This window comes from Pongo abelii, chromosome X, assembly GCF_028885655.2.
Source record: "Pongo abelii isolate AG06213 chromosome X, NHGRI_mPonAbe1-v2.0_pri, whole genome shotgun sequence".
Taxonomy (NCBI): Eukaryota; Metazoa; Chordata; class Mammalia; order Primates; family Hominidae; genus Pongo; species Pongo abelii.
The window spans coordinates 45,307,600-45,331,210 of record NC_072008.2 but is presented as its reverse complement, the minus strand read 5'-3'; the positions used below and the strand labels follow the sequence as shown (position 1 = coordinate 45,331,210).

At 37.0% G+C, this 23,611-nt stretch overlaps 1 protein-coding gene across 20 annotated transcripts in view; it reads right to left on the bottom strand.

Moving 5' to 3' along the window:
• Positions 1 to 23,611, bottom strand: part of KDM6A (lysine demethylase 6A) — a 234,574-nt gene that overhangs the window by 73,972 nt on the left and 136,991 nt on the right. For all 20 annotated transcript variants that reach the window (XM_024240505.3, XM_024240494.3, XM_024240503.3 and 17 more), the window contains 2 exons: positions 14,949 to 15,069; positions 318 to 372 (listed from right to left, as the gene is read on the bottom strand). In XM_024240505.3, the coding sequence (XP_024096273.1) occupies positions 318 to 372; positions 14,949 to 15,069 (176 nt within the window). The remainder of the gene's footprint in view (positions 1 to 317; positions 373 to 14,948; positions 15,070 to 23,611) is intronic.

The following is a 23,611-nucleotide window of genomic DNA, read 5'->3' as shown; positions in this document are numbered from 1 at the left end:
GACCAGCAAAACCTGTTTTTAATCCTACCAAGTCATCTACAATATAATACACAACAGAAAAAAATCAATCTTGTTTATTAGTGAAGATACTTTTAATTCAACAACTCACTTCACTGGCCTATCTATTTTAGACACAGGCTGTTCACAATATCTGGTCTTGCAGGTTCCATTTGTGTAAGTAGCCATGGCAACCAATACAGTTACATTAAACAATTCTAAAAGAAAAAATTGCACAGAATTTATCACTAACATTATTGTTATTTGCCACGAAGTGATCTGAATACATGTAGAAAACTATAGTACTTAATAATACTTACTTTCAGCATTGGACAAAGTGCAGGGATTACAGTCAACCAAAGCTAACTGAAAATGCTGCAAGACGAGAGTGAGAAAATTAATGCACTCAATTTAGAGTCACATAAAAGCATCTTAAGATACTTTTCAGGTAAGTAAGGTCTAAAATAATAATAAATACATGCTACGCAAATAAAATACACTAGCCTACCAACTAGAAATATCTTGAACATTTACTGCTCACAACTGACATGCTGTGGGGTTATTTTCTTGAGACAGCTGAGAACGGAGAATTTGAAAAAGAATTAATTTTATCAAGTCATCCTATGTATATTTTTATTTATATGAAAAAGGTGAAGATTTTTAAGTCAAGTAAACAGGAAGTGTTACACAACAGTTTAAATATTTAGAGAACATATCATTATTTTTAAAAATCCAAGTAGAAGTCTGATGGTATTGTCAGAACACCACTGCTTATCTCAAAATGAGACATGGACTTCTGAAACAAAAAAATCACTATGAGTATTGTCATAGAGGGTAAAACTTTCTGTCTTTACTGATCTTTCAATAATCACTGTACTTAAGTGCCTTTTAAAATAGCCTGTGTCCAAGTTCACCTACCAAATATAACTGCCCTTTTACAATGTGACATTATATGCATAGAATTTGTATAATTTCCCAGTCAACAATAAACCACTAATATAGAATCCACTTGTAATAATATCATATAAGCACGTTAACATCAATGCATAACACTAATTTTTAGGAATGCATATTAGCATCAAGAACACCGGGTGACATTTAATATCTAGTTTATCAACATTAAACAAGGTATATAAATTAAGATAAACAAGTAATAGAGTTGGTATAAACTCTAAGTTAAAAAAGATGAGTAAATCTCTTTAAACTCTTCTAAATAATATTCCTACAAATATATATTCAAATTTTCTGAGCCTCCACAAATTTTTAGCATTAAAAGTAATTAACAAAGTGGAAAGCATTAAAAAAAATGACCATAATAAATTCATTCCTATCCACAATCCAAAAATCTAAAGAGTTACTGATGTTGGCTACCCAAAAGTCACAAGGGAGGAAAATTAGAAAACATCATTTGGTATGAACACTGGCTATTATTAATGTATTCACTCAAGAATGTCTCTTGGCCAGGTGCGGTGGCTCACGACTGTAATCCCAGCACTTTGGGGAGGTCGAGGTGGGTGGATCACCTGAGGTCAGGAGTTCAAGACCAGCCTGACCAATATACTGAAACCCCATCTCTACTAAAAATAAAAAATTAGCCGTTCATGGTGGTGAGCGCCTGTAGTCCCAGTTCCTCCGGAGGCTGAGACGGGAGAATTCCTTGAACCCGGGGGGCGGAGATTGCAGTGAGCCAAGAGCGTGCCACTCCACTCCAACCTAGGCGACAGAGACTCCATCTCAAAAAAAATAAATAAATAAAAGTCTCTGATGTGCATGCATAATTAGGCTGACCAACACTTGTAATATTCTTAAAACTTAAAGCTGATTACATCTTCTGAATGGGTAAATTACTAACAGAATGACTGTGACCCTTAAATATTAAATGTTTAATTTATCCAACAAGTATTTATCAAGAGCCTATAATGCCCTAAGGACAATGCAGACACTAGGGATGCAATGGTCAACAAAACAAAACTGAAAAATCATTTGCCATAGTTGACTGAATGAAAAAAATCTAACATTTGAACACTTTGAAAATTGCTTTTATTTCCCCTTGGCCTACTAAGCAGACTGTGTCTTCAAACATCCCTTTAGTGTGCTACCACAGCAATAGAAAACAGACTATTTTAAAACGTTTGAGTACTATGAAAGCAAAGCATGCTTTATAATCAATTGCTTTCCTCTAGACAAAAAGAGCAGAAGAGTAGTCACACATTCAGACTGTACTACATTTCTAAGTCTAATTTGTCCTGTAAGCATAAATATTTAGATAGAAGAACACAGACCACCATTCCTGAGCCATCAAAGGGTACAAACTGAAATGAGAAGAAACGGCCTTCAATATGGCAATATTTTAGTTTTACTATTTCACTGAAACCCCACAAGGAAGTATAGAGATGTAGAATTCAAATAGCCTAGCCTACATTTCATCTATCAGTAATTTAAGATTCTGCAATGAAACCTGGCAGGAGTATTTCTTGACCATGTTTTGTGTAATTATTAAACAATCTTTAAAGCAGCAATCAAGTTACTGATGCACCATTTCAAACACACAACACTATGAAATACCAAACATTTCCAAACAGTGAAGACATAGGAAAATTACTCAGCAAAGGAATACACATTGGTCGGGTACAGTAGCTCACGCCTATAATCCCAGTACTTTGGGAGGCCGAGGCGGGCAGATCACCTAAGGTTAGGAGTTCGAGACCAGCCTGGCCAACATCGTGAAACCCCGTCTCTACTAAAAATACAAAAATTAGCCGGCATGGTGGCGGGCGCCTGTCGGGGAAAAAACGAGAATCCGTTTCAAAAAAACAAAAACAAAAACAAAACACAAATGAATACACATTCAAAAACATCCACCATGACAATGAAAGAACTTACAGAATAATTACTAAGTGTTTATAAGAAACTAACAACACCGTTCCACATAAAGAAAAACACTGATATGCCGTTCAGCACTCTCAAGAGAGATGAAGAACCGGGGTAGGGATAACATGACCACAAAGCCTCATTTCCAGGACCTAAACCAGATGCAAAATAGATGTACCTATTAACATATACACCAGTAGAAAGGACTATCAATTATGATAACCAGCCCACAAACCTGAAAATACCATGGTAAAATATCCAGCACCCTTCCCTGCAACCAACAGAGGCAGCTAGGAAACATCTGTGCCTCACACTGAAATACTGCAGTGCTGAAACTGGCTACTGCTGTGTGAAATAATTATTATGCAGAAGAGGCCTCTGCAGTTCAAAGACTATATACAAACCTGAAGGCGGAAAGCAGTCTACAGAAAATTAGTTTCCAAGCAAGAAGATTTACTTATGACTTTTTTTTTAATGTTATACAGATTTTCTTTTTATGGAGCACTTCTGGCCCAATTTAACACAAGGTTGATTCATTACCATTTCTGTTGATATCTTTATCTCCAAAGTCACCTTTTGTTTTAAAAGCCTTCAACGTGTTCAATATTTCAAAATAATGTTATAGTATTTTGCCTAATACAGCCAATGGAACTTGATTTCTATGGGGAGGGGGGAGAAAAAAAAACTTGAGTTTCAAGACTTTATTTCCCTTTAAATTGTTTTATTTCTAGCTGTATATAGTCTGATTATCTCATGAATCTTTTTACTTGTAGAACCCTTCAACTATATTCCCAATCCCGAAAACAAGCAATGGGATAACTTTTTGCAATTGACAAATGATGTATTTAGTTATAAGTTATTAATTTGGAGCAATGTCTAGATTCCAGTACCAATCTAGAATGTTCTGATTCAGTGGGTTGTAGGCAACAACCTGCAAACCAGAAAAAAACTTATGCAAGCTATTCTAATATACAGAGTTAAACCACACTAATCTATTTTGAAGTTTTTAAATTATGTGCTTGCCCCAGAAACCTTTATTTCAGACTATATAAACAAGGTATGTATAGTTGATACTGCTGTCTATATCCAATTAAGGTAGACACATGGCATTTTAGGACTGACACTCTGGCAACCAGCTTTTATCTATGCCAGGCACGCTTCTATGACTATACATCTACAGAATACAATGTTCACTGAAATTAATGCCTTAATAGGATTTTTAAAATTTTAACCTGCTCTGAGAATACACAGGAAAGACAACTCCATAATAGAATCCAAAAAGATATAGATGAGGAAAGTAAGAAAAGAGTTACTTCAGGCTGAGGAAACCACTGAAGTTATTTTTTACAGAGCCTTATAAAACAGGGTTATAATGACCATTTAAGTGAGAAAAGGAAAGGTGTGCCAGGTACTACTGCATGTCAAAGATAAATCTTTTTTTTTCTTATTCATTGTTACAGACTGCCACGTTTCTAAAATTATGAATTTAGGGCGGGGCATGGTGGCTCACACCTATAATCTCAGCACTTCGGGAGGCCAAGGCGGGCAGATCACTTGAGGCCAAAAGTTTGAGACAAGCCAGGCCAACATGGCAAAACCCAGTCTCCTCTAAAAATACAAAAATTAGCAGGGTGTGGTGGCACACGCCTCAGGTGGCTGAGGCATGAGAATAGCTTGAACCCAGGAAGCGAAGGTTGCAGTGACCCAAGATCGCCCCACTGCACTCCAGCATGGGCGACAGAGTGAGATTTTGTCTCAAAAAAAATAAAATTAATATTAAAAAATAAAATAAAAGTATAATTTAAAACCAACAAACTTGATTCCTAAAACGAACAGTCTATGGGTAAGAATAGGGAAATGCCCTAGGACGTCATGGTACTTTAAAAATGTGGTCTCTAAAATAAGATACAGAACTGAAAACGGCTAAGTTTTGGTAGGGCTTGTGAGCCATGTTCCTGGTCAAGATGATCTGACTGAGGTTCTCCCAAAGCCCTCAAAACTCAGTTCTGATACTCTTTGTAATACAAGGTTATTACAACTGTTTCCAGGAGGGAATCTACTGCATACCAATGACTTGCTAATAGCTAACAAATCCTGACAATCTTCGCTCAAAAAAGAGGCTTCTTTTTTGAAGTTTACCAGCCGGTCTTTTCTAAAAATTTCTTTAACAAAAAAAAAGGGGGGGTGGGGGTGGGGGACAAAACGCACTGTATAGTGAAGATGTTCAAAATCTTAGTTCTAGCTCTTCTTTTTGGCTCCAGATTTATATCTGTGTGCATGAATATCTGATATCCCTCAGGTACCTCCAAATAAATTTACTCCCAAATGACTTATCGCCATTCAGAGCCTTTTCACCTCCTAAACCCAAAACCAGCTGCTACTTTCTTTATCCCCTACTTTATTTAACATAGTAAAGTGGTCTGAGCCCGTAAATGGGGAATCTCTTCCCACATCAAGTCAGTTAATAAATCTCTTTAAGATCTCTAGGATACATTCATTACCTTGCCCCCATCCATCCTATGAGCAACCATTTATCTTACAGCTCTTGCTCATCTTTCTTCCTGTAGCTGTATCCTACCTAGTCTTCCAACTCTTCATTTCTATCATACTTTACAAAAGTATAGGTATGCAACTGACTAGAAATTTTTAAAAACTGGTCCTAGTTTGCATCTAACCTACGTACACAAAATGATCAGAATATGAGCCAACTTAATTTCCAAGGTATTTCTATCTAGTGAGCAATTTGTACTCATATTTGAGACTGATATGTACACAAATAACTAATACAAGGTGAACATGATATTTTATAAAGGGATACTGCAAAAATTTGCACTGTAGAATATGCTTTTAAAACATAACTTTTTTTTTTTTTTTTTTTTTTTTTTTGAGACAATCTCACTCTGTCACCCAGGCTGGAGTGCAGTGGTGCAATCTTGGCTCACTGCAACCTCCACCTCCTCAGTTCAAGCGATTCTTGTGCCTCCGCCTCTGGAGTAGCTGGGATTACTGGCACACGCCAGCACCCTCGACTAAATTTTGTACGTATGTATGTATCTATGTATGTATGTATGTATCTATGTATGTATTTATGTATTAGATGGGGTTTCGCTCCTGTTGCCCAGGCTGAGGGCAGTGGCTCGATCTCTGCTCACTTCAACCTCCGCCTCCCAGGTCAAGCGATTCTCCTGCCTCAGCCTCCCGAGTAGCTGGGATTACAGACACCCGCCACCATGCCGGCTTATTTTTTGTATTTTTAGTAGAGATGGGGTTTCATCATGTTGGCCAAGCAAGTCTCAAACTCCTGACCTCAGGCGATCCACCCGCCTCAGCCTCCCAAAGTGCTGGGATTACAGGCATGAGCCACTGCGCCCAGCCAAACAACCTTTTTTTAAATGTGACAATACAGTGACTGCTTCATAAAGCTGCCTTTGAAGACCAAATATCTATAACGCCCTTAAGTTGTTATAAGTTAGCACCAGAAATCACTTTAGAAATGACTTCTGTAGTTAAAATATACTAGAAGAGAGAAAACTGTAACACAGGGAACCTGGAATCACCCTAACTCCTCAGTTTCAAAGAGAAAGAATGGTGTTACTGCACATATATGGGCAGCCATGTACTTTTCAAACATCCATTTTGCAGGTATTGAAGTATTTCGGCCACTTTTACTAATTCACACTTGAAGGCACGTTATAGAACTCAGGGCAGAAATAATATCAAACAGAAAACCAAAGTTGGGCAGGCAGAGTGAAATAGAGAAGGCATTATTAAGTGGCCAGATAAATAAATTAGGAGGTTGCCTCATATCAGAAACTATTATCTAGGAAATTGGTAAAGTACAAGCTGATGAGTAGTACAAAGAGAAAAGAACAGGGAAAGGATGATTTTTTTCTACAAGTGAGAAGAAGTAGAAAACAAAATAAACAGCAATGACCATCCTCTACCAAAAGGAACAGTGATGTTACACTCAGGTGAAACTGAGTTCTACTGTCAATGACTGAAAGGAAAAGGAAGATTTAAATCAAAGAAAATAAACTGGCTTGCAGTTTCCTCAATCATAATCCAATCTACTGCTAACCATAAAAAGCCAAGCAAAATCTGACTATATGAATTTTATGTATAAAGAACCAACAGTTATACTGAAGGAAGAAATACACAGTGTAACCAATACTAAAAAAGAATGTTCTTCTTTTCTTAAGATGATCAGAATAGTGTGCTAATATTTTTTGGTATCTGCCTGGTGGTTTATCCAAAAATAATATGTATTAAGAACTGCCTCAGTGAAGCATTTTAAATGTTAAATATGGTAGCAATGAAAAATGACGTTAATTTGTGGATCTGGCCCCAAACTTAGTTTGCTGTTGCTGTGTGGTGTTGCTGTTACTGCACGAGGAAATCCATTAAATAAAAAGTACAGGCCGGGTGTGGTGGCTCACGCCTGTAATCCCAGCACTTTGGGGGGCCAACCAGCACTTTGGGAGGCCAAGGCAGGTGGATCGCCTGAGATCAGGAGTTTGAGAGCAGCCTGACCAAGATGATGAAACCCCATCTCTACTAAAAATACAAAAATTAGCCGGGCGTGGTGGCATGCACCTGTAATCCCAGCTACTCGGGAGGCTGAGACAGGAGAATCAGCTACTCGGGAGGCAGAGTTTGCAGTGAGCCGAGATCGCGCCATTGCACTCTAGCCTGGGCAACAAGAGTGAAACTCCGTCTCAAAAAAAAAAAAAAAAAGTACCAAAAAACAGCGATTAGGCCTCACCATTTTTACATCCCAACCAATTCCTATGAAGAGTCTACAAATGCAGCTTCCATGATATGCCAATACTCTGTAGATCCTTTCTTGAAGAATTTCTTTCCCTTCCCGGTCCCATGTTCTAAGCCAAATCTCAGGATAAACACCAAATCTTATAGTTTTATAACTACCACCAACTATTCCAAGCTGTTGGGGGTGGCGAGGGGATAGAACTTTTCTAATCCCCTAAGAAAACTGAGTCATATGAGTGAGATGCCTTCCTCCATTCTTTCTCTCAAATCAAACCACTCAAGATTAAAATTTTCAAAATGCCAGTTGAAAGAGGTGAGAGCTATTGAGCATCATAAAGGAAATAGGGCAGAGCAAGTATGGAGAAATAATAACTTTTTCTTTAAGAGACGGGCGGGTGTGTGTGTGTGTATGTGTGTCTCACTATGTTGCCCAGGGTGCTCTCGAACTTCTAACGTCAGGTGATCCACCCGCCTCAGCTTCCCAAAGTGCTGGGATTACAGGCATAAGCTACCGAGACCAGCCCTAAACTTTCATTATCTTCAGGTTACTGAACTAACAAACGTGTGTGTGTGTGTGTGTGTGTGTGTGTGTGTGTGTCTCTCTCTCTCTCTCTCACGTGTGTGTGTGTGTGTGTGTCTCTCTCTCTGTGTGTGTGTGTGTGTGTGTGTGTGTGTGTGTGTGTGTGTGTGTGTGTGTGTGTGTGTGTGTGTGTGTGTGTGTGTGTGTGTGTGTGTGTGTGTGTGTGTGTGTGTGTGTGTGTGTGTCTCTCTCTCTCTCTCTCACTATGTTGCCCAAGATGCTCTCGAACTTCTGACCTCAGGTGATCCATCCGCCTCAGCCTCCCAAAGTGCTGGGTGCTGGGTTTACAGGCATGAGCCATGGTGCCCAGCCCTAAACTTTCATTATCTTCAGACTACTGAACTAACAAAAATATACTATTAAAATGTCAATAAAGAAACATTACAAATATTCTAGAAACATAAGGCATGGATAAAATTAATTTAATAGCTAGCATTCAAACTCAGCAAGTATTTCTAAAATACAGAAAGTTCACAGTATCTTTTTTTGTAAATACAGAAAGTTCACAGTATCTTTTTTTGTTTTTTTGAGACTGAGTTTTGCTATTGTTGCCCAGGCTGGAGTGCAATGGTGCGATCTCAGCTCACTGCAATCTCCATTTCCCAGGTTCAAGCAGTTCTCCTGTCTCAGCCTCCTGAATAGCTGGGACTACAGGCGCACCACCACGCCCAGCTAAATTTTTTTTTTTTTTTAGTAGAGACGGGATTTCTCCATATTGGCCAGGCTGTTCACGAACTCCTAACCTCAGAGGACCCACCCGCTTGGCCTCCCAAAGTGCTGGGATTACAGGCGTGAGCCACTGCGCCTGGCCCACAATATTTTAATTATATGAAACAAATGATCTGTGCATTCTACAAGAATAAAATAATAAAAGACAGGAGGCATTTCAGATTTCAAAAGTGGTTTCTAAAAGGAGGTACATATACATGATCATGTCTTCATGTATTCCTTCTGCCTAAATATCTTGGCATCAAAAATATTACAATAAAATTCCTGAGTTTATACAGGGTAGAAGATCAAATGAGACACCTGGAAATGAAGTAGTTCCTAAAGAAGAGTATGGTACAAAGACAGTGGAACTGCTACTTCACTCAGAAGTTTCGTGTCGAGTATAATAAGATGGCAAGTATACTGAATGAATTGGTGAACAGAGCCATCTGGAAAAAACAACTGCAGTGTCAGTTTGTATAGAAAAAAATTGTTAAGTGATGATGAATAAAACCAGCTTTTTTTCTTTTCTTCAAATTTTCCAGCCTGTTCTATAAGTAGGCATTTTCTCATTTTATAGCCTCTTCCATTTTATTTATCTACCCATTCAAGAAACACCAACACCCAGTAAAATGGCAAGCTAACACACAAGTCTCATTTGAGTTCAACCCATTTCCTTTGAAACATTTACTGTTTCCATAATTCTCATCTTCCTATCCCTTTCACATTAACCCCTTCAATCAGCACTTACCATATTCAAATACCAAATTATAAAACGGGACTTAAATTGGCACCTCAGCCAATGATCTACAGGCTTCCATAAAAAAGGCACCCTTTTTAGTTACCTACCTTTAAAATCCCAAAAGAGTTCTAAGCTGACATATTTTAGGAATATTTAAATATGTAAACATTAGGGAAAATTCCTATATAAGCTTCACTAAATAGATGTACAGGCATTAACTGACTGAAGAATAAGGGTGTCATTGTATCTTATTCTTCACATGAAGGAAATAATTTTAATAGTCTGCCAGGATGTGAAAATTAGGGGCATTATATAAAACTATTTGTCAACAGTAATATCCTTTTGTTGAAGTAATGGTAGCACACTGCTTCAAATATATACTGAAAATAAGTAACTGTCATTAATATCACTAAACGATAATGAAATAAAAGTCCTGAATTAGGCTGGGCATGGCGGCTTGTACCTGTAATCCCAGCACTTTGGGAGGCTGAGGCAGGTGGATCACCTGAGGTCAGAAGTTCAAGACCTGCCTGACCAATATGGTGAAACCCCGTCTCTACTAAAAATACAAAAATTAGCCAGGTGTGGTGGTGCATGCTGGTAGTCCCAGCTACTCGGGAGGCTGAGACAGGAGAATTGCTTGAAAGTGGGAGGCGGAGGTTGCAGTGAGCCGAGATCACACCACAGTATTCCAGCCTGGGCAACAGAGTGAGACTCCGTCTCAAAAAAAAAAAAAAAAAAATCCTGAATTAGCTGTATGGCATTAACTAGGCAACCAAACCCACCTTGGGGGATATTAGCTAAAGCAGAGAAGAAAAACAACAAAATACCTGTCACCCTGAAATGGACTCTGGTTCAGATAATATTAAACTAGTTCACAAATTAAGAATTGGTATCTCCACTGCTCACTAAACACATAAAATCTTTATTGGTCAATTTAATGTAAAAATAACGCCATATGATTATAAAGTTTGCTGAGCATTAGCTTCACATTTCTGAGGATGGGCAGAGGGACAAAAATACAAGGATTAAGTTCTAAGACAGGAACATTTATTTCTCCAACAGTATCTATGCTGGCCCCCAATTCTGGTTGTTTTACATGATAGATAACTGAGACTAAAGAAGGGCTGAAACTATTTATTTGTAAGATATAAATTCTAGAAGATAACATCAGAAAAACTCTTCTAGACATTAGGCAAAGAGTTCATGGCCAAGAATCCAAAAGCAAATACAACAAAGGGCTGAAACTATTTATTTGTAAGATATAAATTCTAGAAGATAACATCAGAAAAACTCTTCTAGACATTAGGCAAAGAGTTCATGACCAAGAATCCAAAAGCAAACACAACAAAAAAAAAGATAGGTAGATGGGACCTAATTAAACTAAAGAGCTTCTGCACAGCAAAAGAAATAATCAGCAGAGTAATCAGATAACCAATAGAGTGGGAGAAAATGTTCGCAAACTAGGCATCCAACAAAGGACTAATATCCAGAATCTACAAGGAACTCAAACAAATCAGTAAGAAAAAAAAAACAAATAATCCCATCAAAAAGTGGGCAAAGGACATGAATTGAAAATTCTCAAAAGAAGATATACAAATGGCCAACAAACATAGGGAAAAAATGCTCAACAGCCCTAATGATCAGGGAAATGCAAATCAAAACCACAATGCGATACCACCTTACTCCTGCAAGAATGGCCATGATTTAAAAATAAAAAAATAACAGATGTTGGCATGGATGTGGTGAAAAGGGAACACTTTTTTACACTGCTGGTGGGAATGTAAACTAGTACAACCACTATGGAAAACAGTGTGGCGGTTCCTTAAAGAACTAAAAGCAGAACTACCATTTGACCCAGCAATCCCACTACTGGATATCTATCCAGAGGAAAAGAAGTCATTACATAAAGAAGACACTTGCACACACATGTTTATAGCAGCACAATTTGCAATTGCAAAAATATGGAACCAGCCTAAATGCCCATTAACCAATGAGTGGATAAAGAAAATGTGGTATATACATCACGGAATACTACTTAGCCAAAAAGGAAGGAAATAATGGCATTCGCAGCAACCTGAATGGAGTTGGAGACCACTATTCTAAGTGAAGTAACTCAGGAATGGAAAACCAAACATCACACGTTCTCACTTAGAAGTGGGAGCTAAACTATGAGGATGCAAAGGCGTAAGAATGAGATAATGGACTTTGGGGACTCAGGGGGAAGAGGGGCAAGGGGGTGAGGGATAAAAGACTACACACTGGGTACAGTATACACTGCTCAGGTGATGGATGCACCAAAATCACAGAAATCACCACTAAAGAACTTTTCCATGCAACCAAACACCACCTGTTTCCCCAAAACTAGTGATATAAAACTACACACATATAAAAACAAACACACACATATATTCATCTTTATATCAATCATGTGGGTGGGTATAATTATTCTAGTTCTTCAGACAGAGAAAATCAAGAGTCAGAAATCTTACTCAAGGTCACGAAGATATGCGGCAGGGTCAAAGTTTTGAAAACCAAGTTGGTTTGCTCTGAGAGCTGTTTACACAGCACCAACACAGAATTTCAGAGCCACATTTTGTGAGAAAGTTATCACCAGTGACAGAAACACAACAGGAGGCCCTACAATTCACTTCATGTGTGGGTGAAAAAAAAGGAATCTATTATGAAAATATGCTGTATTTTATTTAAATAGTTTACCATCCAAAAAGTATTATACATACTTGGGCAGAGGGAAAGGAAATGGGATAGAGAAGATCTGATCTGTAACGGACAGATTGTTCACACCACTCCCCATACCAAAATATCCTTTTTACCCACCCTATCCCTCCACTGGATAACAACTACTTACAGATTTGAACAATTCTCAAAGACTGGGCATAACTGGTCTAAGAGCAACCACATCTCCTTTGATAAGAAATCAATTAGGAATGGTCATGTGGCCTATTTCTGGCCAATAAAATGCAAGGTGAAGTATTTCTGAAGAGATCAACAGGCAACCAGGATCTTTCTCCTACATGAAATGATCATCATCATTTACTATGCACTTATATGCCAGCATTACACTAAGCAAACAGAGCAACCAGCCTTTAGAAAAAGCCAATACAGAACTGAGAAGAAAATGAATCCTCGATGAAACCTTAGATCAGCTGAATCAACCAATCCTGAAGGCTAGACTTCACATAGGAGCATATTTTTTATTATTTTAACCAATTTGAGTTGGAGTCCTTGAGGTTACAGCCTAAAAAGCATCTATACCAACACACTGTGCTAGAAAACAGCTTAATGTTGTGGAAAAGCCATCAGAGGTTCCACATTTATCCAGATGAAGGTGAAGTATTAGAAAAATGGAAAACCACCTAAAGGGGGATATCATTCCTTCTATTCCTACCTTCACTCATTCTGAATGCTAAGCACTTTAGTAATAAACTAAAATACCTCCTCCTCTTTGACTAAAAATGTTCATGCCCAAATTCTTCTTAGATAAGGAATACTAGAGAGAGGGCGAAAAAGCCAACGTCAGGATGAGATAAAAATCAAATGAAACCTTCACACTCTAGGGACGAGAAATATGATGGACTTGTTAAAGGTAAAAGTCCCCCAAAAGAAGGCTGCCCTCACTTAAGGCAATTTTGCTAAGATCACCATGACTTGACTTTTTAGACTTTCTACCTGAACAAATAAAAGTGGTATGCAGGAATGTTCCTACCGAGCTTAAGTTAAGTAGAACACTTTCAATCGGCCATGAAACACTGTTTCCCTTGATTAAAGGAGATTTTAAATATCGCCACCTTCATTTAAATGGAATTTTGCATCTTTAGAATTACTTAGGGTATCACTGTACTGATACACAGACAGTCACATTCCATAATTTGGGACACATCTGATTGCTTTTCCCTTCAAATGTATTTCCTAAGCAACATTTACCAAGCTGCTACCAAAAACACTTCTGCAACATAATAAGCATGTGAAATGCTTAAATGTTTATTCTGTATTATAAGACATTTTAAGAGTCTTTGATAGCTAATAGAAACTGCAAAAAAATGTGAGGCAGCTTTATAAACTTATTTTCCAGTTCATATCCACTGACGTCCCACAGTATGGTGTCAGAAATGCTACTACTCTAAGCTTGAGGAAAAGTGGTAACTTCCAGGCATCCCTCATTCTCCACACTACCTGCACTTACCCTGGAACCTATTCCTCGACTGCACTTACCTTCAACCACTGTGTGATCTAAATTCTTCGCAATCTACTGTTTTTAGTATTTTTGGTTGTATCTCCCTCTCTCTTTAACATCATCAATATTGTTCTTTTAACTCATTAAGGTAGAAACAGTACTTGCATAGTTTTCTACTTTAAAAATCTAGAACAATTAGACACTCCTGAGTACAGTTTTTTTTTTATTTTTAACCTTCAGTAGTTCCTTATTAGTGAGCTCAAATTACAATCTACTTGAATGTCATTCTTTATCTCCCCAAACACCCCTCCTTTAGAATCAAGATAGTCTGCAATGGAGATTCAGAATACAACAACCATTATAAACAATAATCATAAATTCACAAAAACTTAAAACTTTTTCCTAGAACTGCTACTCCTTTCAAAACATAATTCCTCTGTTGGGCAGGAAAGCACTATTTTCAGAAAAAGCCCAGCAAGACCTAAATTGACGGTTCAGATAGCATAAAAAACTCAATGAAGAATTAAAAACTGGAGAAATATCACATTTCCGTGGATACGAAGTTAATCAACAACATATCTTTTCCCACAATGTTTATGCTCACAAACCAACAGTCCAAATGCCTTGCAGAGAACACTCTTTTTTCTAATTTAAATATAAGATGTGCTTCTGCTGGTAGAAGTACTGAGACCCATGGAAACAGGGTCAATGATTGGGTCACAGATAAACATCCACTCAGAACCATTCAGCTGGTTCTGAACTCTACAGTGGCAAATCATTTCTAGGAGTTATTTACATATCCAAACAGATTGAAACCTTCACCCTTTCCTGATGACAGATCTTAGTTAAAACTATTTTTTTTTAAGTGTAATTGTATAATGTTACCATGGAAGTCTTAGCATAACTACTTTGTACCTTGAAACTCTACTTCACAGTTGATAAACAGTTCTGTCACCTGAATTTTCAAATTTTCTTTTAAAGTGCCAATATAAATTCCAACATTTCTCAATGCTCTAATATTTAAGAAAAACAAAAACAAAAAAAACACAAAATTAAACATTGTATCTTGAAAAAACCCAACAACCTACCTTTAAACTAGACTCATAGTCTGTGTTCACTTTGAACATAAGCCCAAGTCGTAAATGAATTTCCTTGGCTCGACAAAAGCTGGGATCAACATAAAGCACCTCCTGAAATGCTTTAATTGCCCTGAAAGAATATAGACATAAGATATCTTAACTTTTTAACACGTGCATGAATTCTTGCTTGGTAGTACATTGAAACTTCTGTTTTATGCAATATTGTTTTAAAGGAAATGTTGGTTTTATAAAAATGATGTTAATAAATTCTAAAAAAGTAAAATTGAAAAGGGGCACATGGACCTTTTATATAATTAAATGTATATAATCTAATTTGATATAAAGGGGAAGATAGGTTGAATTTATTCTAAATTATTCAAACAGACAGTATTTCATGGTTTAATCAAATTATCAGTAGAAATAACTGATTTCATTGTTTCTGAAATTTCCTAGGGGAAAACAGGGTGGGGCAGACAGGAAAGTTTTTAAGGATATGGGATTAATCTTGTTTCTGGTCTACTCTATAAAAATAAGTCTTCTTTCTAAAAGTTTACATTTTTGTCTTTCATATTTAGGCTTACAAACCATCTGTACCTTATTTTTTACACTATGTGCGGTTAAGAGACAGTCTTCATATTTTCCAAACTGATATCCAATGGTACCTGCACCATTTGTAGAAATGACCATCCTTACTCCAAAACTCTATGTTGCTACTTTGTCCTAAATCAAATACCCATATTTGTGTAGGTCTACTTCTCTATTCCATTCCACTTTTTTTCGTCTATCAGTTCATCTTTGCCCCAAATTCACATTGTATCTTTTATAAAAGGTTTTGATCACCAATAGAACAAGTTCAGGGGTTGGGGAAAGAAACACTTTTCATTGAATACATTATTATATAGTTTAATTTGATCATGTGACTGTATTACCTACTCAAAAATAAATATTAAAATAATGACAAAGAAAAATGTCTACTTTGAATTTTGAAGGTTATATCAGATATAACAGTATATTCAGTATAATTTTAGGTTCCTCTACATGATTTAAAGCTTCTTCCAAGCACAAGCTAATATATTCTTTGCAAAACTTTTAATCAATTATCTCTACCCCTACAGACCTTAAAGTGGCTATTTAGAATCTTAGATGCTTTCAAAACAAAAACAATCTTTTGTATAAAATAGTTCAAAACATCATAGCCACAAAATAGAGCAAAATAATACTTCATGTATTTAGTAACTTTACTTTCATCAATTCATACATTTACTTCCCAAAAAAGATGTGAATGGTTATGTACACTTTTGCTATAAAATTAAGAGTCCTAAAAGGTAGTGTTTATTGCAGATGGCAGTGAGGGGTGGAACACAGGTCTGGCATCAGACACCTTTACCCTGATTATGACGTGTACTTAACTTTTTTCCGAAGGGGAGCTGGGTATCCATCTGTTAGGTGGATTTTTAAGTAGGTGGGGTATGTGTGTTATTATCTGATGTATATAGGCTTTGAGGCAGGAGAGGAGAGTTAAAGGACTGACAGGCAAAAACTGTGGTAAATTACCATTCTCATTTAAAGGCAGCTTCCTACTTAATCAATGTACACTTAGGGGTTGGGGCAAGTCACATGTTTGGAAAAGGCATCAAAAGGGTTAGGACGAGGACAACTGCAGCAATAAATGGTGCCAATTAAAACATATGGTGTGACTGGGAAAGGGTATACAAAGACTTTTAGAAGCTTCTGGGGTGATAGCAGTATTTTATTTCTTGACGGAGGTGGTGATTACATGAATGTTTATTTTATAACATGTTAAGATATACAATGATGATTTATGCATTTTTCTGTAGGTATGTTATATTTTATAATAATAAAATTATGGATAATGCTTCTTAACCTTACCTTATAGGACCAGAAAACTCTCTAATGGAATGGGTCAGAAATAAGCAATGTCCACACATGCCAATAAAAAACCCAGGCAGGCCTGAGTCAAAGATATGAACGAAAAAGAATGAAAGTGGAAAAGAAGAAATAAAGAAATATTAAAGAATTCAGGAAAGGAAAAAGGTGTAACAAAGGGTATGTCAGGAAGAGAAGGAGAAAGAACACAGTACAATAACAGCCCCTCAGGTGCAATATTTCCTACTCTCACTTTCTATTTCTAGCCTTTTCCCTAAACACAGTATTTGTGGATATGTTTTATTCCATGGGTGCCTTTAGCACAGACATCTTTTCCACTTAGTTCACAATGTCACATGGGCGCAAAGAAACATGGGTTTAACATGTTCTCTATGTCTAACAAACTGGGGTAAAAAAAACACACTATTAATCTATAAGCAAAAACACATGTTCCAAATAACAGTAGTCATCTACGTTTACTCTTTAGAGACTATTAAGTGCCCAGGACAAGGTGCAACCTATATATATAAAATCAAAGTTCTCCTCGTTGTTCTTTCTAAGTTTATCTCTAATCGAAAACCTTATAGACCCAATCTTCTGCTTCTGTATCTCATTACTAGATTACTGAAATAGTCTCCTTAAGGACTTTCCTTGCTCTGCTCTGGCTTGTACATATTCCCTCAAACGTGTGACTCCTGTGATTGCCTAACAACTATGATACTATAAATAAAATCTCCATGTTGCACTTAAGACGGGTGAGCAGTACCTATTCAACTCCATTTCTTCTTCTGCCCCTATTATTGCTCCTCCTCAGCTATAAACTGGCTTATCTCAGGAATTCTTAAATACTGGTTATCCTGACTTCACTGCTTTTCCTTACTAATTCTCCTGATCTATAATATTTTGATTCATCTGCTCCCCTCTAAACCCACTATTATCGTCAAGACACACCACCCAAACTGGTCAACGACAATTTTTGCTTAGTGTAAACCAGCAGTTAGGTCTACTTTACAATCAAATCATTTCATTCACTACCTATCAGTGTGCTGTCTCCAGTTTTTCCAAGTGTATTCCTTGAGGCCTATATTTCTCTTCTATGTTTAATATCCTAAAATAATACAGCAAAGGGTTTAAATTTAATAGATGTTTACTGGTGCCATCACATTTACAGTTAATTGACGGGACTTCTTTACTGATCAGTTCTTCTAACACAAAACACATTATTCAAACATGTAAGTTCATTTCCTTTTCTAAACTTTTCCATGTTCCTCTCCTGTGTGCATCTTCAGGTTTCTCCATCCAAAGAAAAACAAATAAGTAAATAAATAAGAAATAAAAACACTGGGGGAGGGGGAGAAGGAAGTACAAGGGAAGGTGGATCTGGAGTTAAGAGTTTAGAGTTAGAGTTGAGGGAGTGGGAAGGTAGAGAAAATAGGTCACACTCAGACTACATTCTAGTTTTGGTCATCAGCTTACTGCATTCATATTTCACCAAAATGCAGGTGGCCAGAACATGATCTCTATGGCACAAACTAGACTAAATCATTAACACATTCAATTTCTGTAACCTCAGAATTCTGACGGACGGAATTTTAGAACATGAGAAATAGCTACCAGAAACCATAAATACTTTCATGATACAATTCCCTGGAAAGGTTTATAGTTTTCAAATACTTAAAGCATATTCTCTAACGAAACAAAAGAAATGCACATTGCTCTGCATGGTATCATTGGCATTTTTCTTAAAATCTGAAAAATATAGTTTTTATATCATCAAAATAGTTTCTATAGATTTTCAGTTTAAAGTTTTTTTTCATTTAATGTTTGCCACTGTTAACCATTTTAAAAAGAAAATGATATAAAGCTAAAACCTCAATAACACTACCTACAAAAAACATATACATGTGCTGAATATATTTCACAATGGTCATTTTTAATAAGACTTCTACAAAGTCATTTTTAAAGCCTCCTCTAAAACTATAGTAAATATAACAGTATTAATATTCTTAGCACAGTTCCAGTACATTTGGAAAGACACATAATAAAACTTTAAGTTGGCTGGGCATGGTGGCTCATACCTGTAATCCCAGCACTTTGGGAGGCCAAGGTGGGTGGATCATGAGGGTCAAGAAATAGAGACCATCCTGGCCAACATGGTAAAACCCCATCTCTACTAAAAACACAAAAATTAGCTGGGCGTGGTAGCACGCGCCTGTAGTCCCAGCTACTCGGGAGGCTGAGGCAGAAGAATAGCTTGAATCCAGGAGGCAGAGGTTGCAGTGAGCCATGATTGTGCCACTGCACTCCAGCCTGGCGACAGAGTGAGACTCTGTCTCAAATAAATAAATACATAAATAAATAAAATAAATAAAACTTTAAGTTCTCTGAGGCTAATAAGCTGAACCAGAGATTTCTCACAGAGATATATGAAGGGATAAATCAACTAATTCCACAAATTTTCATACTAATAAAAGAATATTTTAGCTCTAATTTAGTTACAACACATACATACACAACACAGATATACATATATATTAGGAAATTCAGAAGTTGTTTCTAAATAATTAGAAACATTTGATGAAGTAAGGGACAGGTAGGTAAGATTTTAAAAGGTGGAGATGGAAGAAGGCAAAAGTCACATATGTAAAAAAAAAAAATGCTTAAGATGTTTTCAGGGAAACGTTAATACACTGTGACTGGCACAAAGAATATATTAATATTTAAGGGAGCAGTAGGCTAGAAGGATCATTTGAGGTTGAATCAGAAATGACCTTAAATGTGAGGCTAAATTAGAAATGTCATACCCTGGATTATTCACACTGACAGTTGCTAATATATCACCTGTCCTGGTTCTTTTCTCCTCTCTAGCCACTCTTCATTTCATCACTTCAGGAGTGGGATTATTTTCTTTCCCCTACCCTATTGCAAGATTTATGTTTTTATTCACAATTTCCCTGAAGCCTAATTAATCAAAGCCCTTCCAAAATTTATCTGGCAATCTATGTATCACTGTTTAAGTGTAACTTTATCAGAACTGCCTTAAATCTGCTAGTTATTTTCCAAAATAAAAGTATATATAATAAACTCAAAACATGTTAACATCAACTGCTTAATTTCAATGGAAATATAAGAGTATGTTTGTATCATGATAGCTCAAAAATACAATGTTTGCCAGGCTCCATGCTAGACAAGCCACAGCATCAATGGTATCACCATGCATTAGGTCTATGTTGCATTATTCTTTCGTTCCATCAAAAAGCTGTAAGAACATCATTAAAACCACTATTCTTTTTCTTTACTGAACCCAAAGCAGTGACTATACAAGAGAGCAGAAATTCCTACACCCCTAAGAACACTTGTGACTAGTACAGTGCTATGAAAATGAATCCTACAGAAACTTTACACCAGGCTCCGTGGCTCACATCTATAATCCCAGCACTTTGGGAGGCCAAGGCAGGAGGATTGCTTGAGCCCAGGGGTTCGAGACCAGCCTGGGCAACACAGTGAGACCTCATCTCTACAAAAAAAATACAAAAAACTAGCCAGGCATAGTGGTTCAAGCCTTCAAGCCTGTAGTCCAAGCTACTCAGGAGGCTGAGGTACAAGGATCACTAGAGCCCCAGGAGGTTGAGACTTCAGTGGGCCGTGATTGTGCCACTACACTCCAGCCTGGGTGACAGACTGAGATCCTGTCTCAGAAAAAAAAGAAAAGAAAAGAAACAAAAGAGAAAAGAAGAGAAAACAAAAAAGAAAACTTTACTAGTAATTTGTTAATATTTCTGTCTTTCTGAATTCATTTCTACCTCATTCTCCTAATCCCTTTTTATGTCAAAGTAATAATTATCACATTTCCTTATTAGGCCTGTCAATTATATTTGGGGGCTTAATTTCCAAAACCCTATGCTTCTAGCACAGTGTCTCTTACATTTGCTGCCATAAGACCATTCTGATATTGATCAATGGAATGGAAAGAAGGAAAAAGGTTACAGGACAGAGATAGTTAATAAGGATTCTTAGGAAGATATATTTAGAGGGATGGCTATAAGCTATACAAGGAAGAATGATTTCTACTGTACTGACTTAATTTTTTCCCCCAACTATCTTTTTTTAGCCTAACTTTTCCTTGCTTTGTATTTCACTTACTCTCACCCTAGGATATAGGTTTCCTTCCAAAGGCAAGGAGCTCAGTTCAAGGTATCCCCTAGCAATGAGCCACCTTAATGAATAAGAACAAGTGAATGCAGGGGCTTGCATGCATGCACATGTAAAGGAATGGCTTTTTAGAGACTGGTTTCTAGCACTCTGCTGCATATATTTTACATTCTGCTTCTATGTCTTCCTTTATCCTTCTGGACATCTTTTGAGTTTGGTCCCAGATTACTGAGTAAAATAACAGCGTAGCTGTTACCGTAAGTCCAATGAGGATGGAACAGTTGATTGGACTCCTCTGTATAAGAAAAGGCTGCAACTGATACTGGAAAAACTGACCAAATAATTGAACTATCTAGAGGCTGACCAATAAAATCAACTCTGAAATAAAAAATAAGTAGCATAACATGACAATAGGTTAACAGTAACACTATAGTTAATAAAATTGCTCTCAATATTTTAAGTTACCAACTCAGACACACGTTGGTCACACACATTATCATAAAATGCTTAACCTCATCAAATGCCAACAGACACAATTAGCAAATACCAAATTTTACTTAAATTATAAATGTACCAGAGTTACAACACTCTGAAACATCATAGGCAGATTCTTCATGCTGACAATACAAAAACCCATACTCATCCCCAGAAACATTTCTCAATAGATCCCAAAGAACCTGACATGTGACTAAAACATTCCTGATCCCAGTAATCAGTAAGTATCTACAAATAAAACACAAAAGTAGTTTTAACCTAAATAAGCTCCAATCAATTAAGGCTGTACTCTAAAACTATCACCAAGCACCTACCCCATACTTTCTAATTTTATAGCTGTTAAAGAAATGGCAAGTTGAAGCAAAAATGTGAGTCAAATTTGTGAAAGAACATTTGATTAGCAAGAGAAAAACACAGCCAGAGTGAATTCATAAGATAGGGTGTGAGATGTATCATTTTAGGAAGCAGCTATAAGAATTGAAACTCAAGACATGAGAAAATGATGGTAACCAGAACAGGATCAACAGAGCAGGGGGCACTTATTAATGCAGACATTGCATTGTCCTTATATCATTAAGTTTCATTTCTTAGGTCAACTGAAAAATATAGAAATCATATGTAGATAAGGAATCACAGCTACAAGCCTGCTAACTTAACATGGCCACATGCTTATTAAAGCAATCAACATTTGAATTATTGACAGGTTCACCTCATTACTAATTTTATGTTCTTAACCCCAGTACATAGAGAGGCTTACAAATTGCCATAGGTATGTGAAAACTGGCTGGTATGAGGTAGAACAGAAGAGTTCCTCCCCTCAGGTTTCACCTAAATTATTTCTAGTTGGCCATAAAGATTATATCAATGTGCTCAAGTGAACAATGACAAATACTGATTAAATAATAACCACCTATCAATCTTAAAACCTGGGGACAGAGTACAATAAAATATTTGATTGGAGACTATGAGCATAAGCTTGCTTCTGCCACTCAACAGTTATGTAATACTGACTCACACACACACACACACACACACACACACACACACACACACCCTTGCTTTCTCCATCTACAAAATTAAGGGAGAAAAACTAAATTATCTCTAAGACTACTTCTAATTCTAGAAGTTTAGAATTTTGAATTCTGTAAGTAGGCTATTAAAGAAACTGAAAGATTTTAAAACAGTCCTAATCTATTTTTGGTTTTAAATACAATACACTGAACATGAAGTTAGGAGGCTTTATTTAGGATAATTTAATAGAGAATAAAATTACAAAGCTTCTTCATAAAAATCAATTATACCTTCCTAAGATTTACAAAGAAAACCAGTGATCATTATAATACACTATATACACACAGGTATTCTCTAACAAAGCAGTGCTTCCACACATGATCAAAAGCCAACAAGACCAAAAGCTAAGAGGGAAGAAAAAGGATACTAGGAAAAACCATCCAGGTATAAAGCCTCCTCTTTAGGGAAACCATATAAAATCATTGTCAACGCATATGTAAATGTTCTGTAATAAGTATTCAGGGTGCCCAATAGGTATATGACAGAGTTGTAACATTTTGCCACTCAATCACCTTCCTTTGGACTCCCACAGAATTCACCCGTGAGCTTAAAATTCTGGAGCACAGAAGGGACTCTGAAAAGGTCAGATACACTAAAAATAAAAAATGTCACCAGGTGTGGCGGCTCACACCTGTAATCCTAGCATTTTGGGAGGCTGAGGTGGGCGGGTCACTTGAGGTCAGGAGTTTAACACCAGCCTGGCCAACATGGTAAAACTCCGTCTCTACTAAAAATACAAAAACATTAGCCAGGCATGGTGGCGGGCACCTGTAATCCCAGCTACTTGGGAGGCTGAGGCAGGAGAATCGCTTGAACCCGGGAGGCGGAGGTTGCAATGAGCCAAGATCGTGCCACTGCACTCCAGCCTGGGTGACAGAGCGAGACTCTGACCAAAAAAATTAAAAAAAAAAAAAATCTAAATTGGGTTTACATTTTATAAAATGTACTGTATCTCACTTGATCATCAAAACTCTATAGGAAAGGCATGTGACTGCTATGTAGTTTTGTTTTTTAAACAAATGATGAGGCCGGCGTGGGGGCTCATGCCTGTAAATCTCAGCACTTTG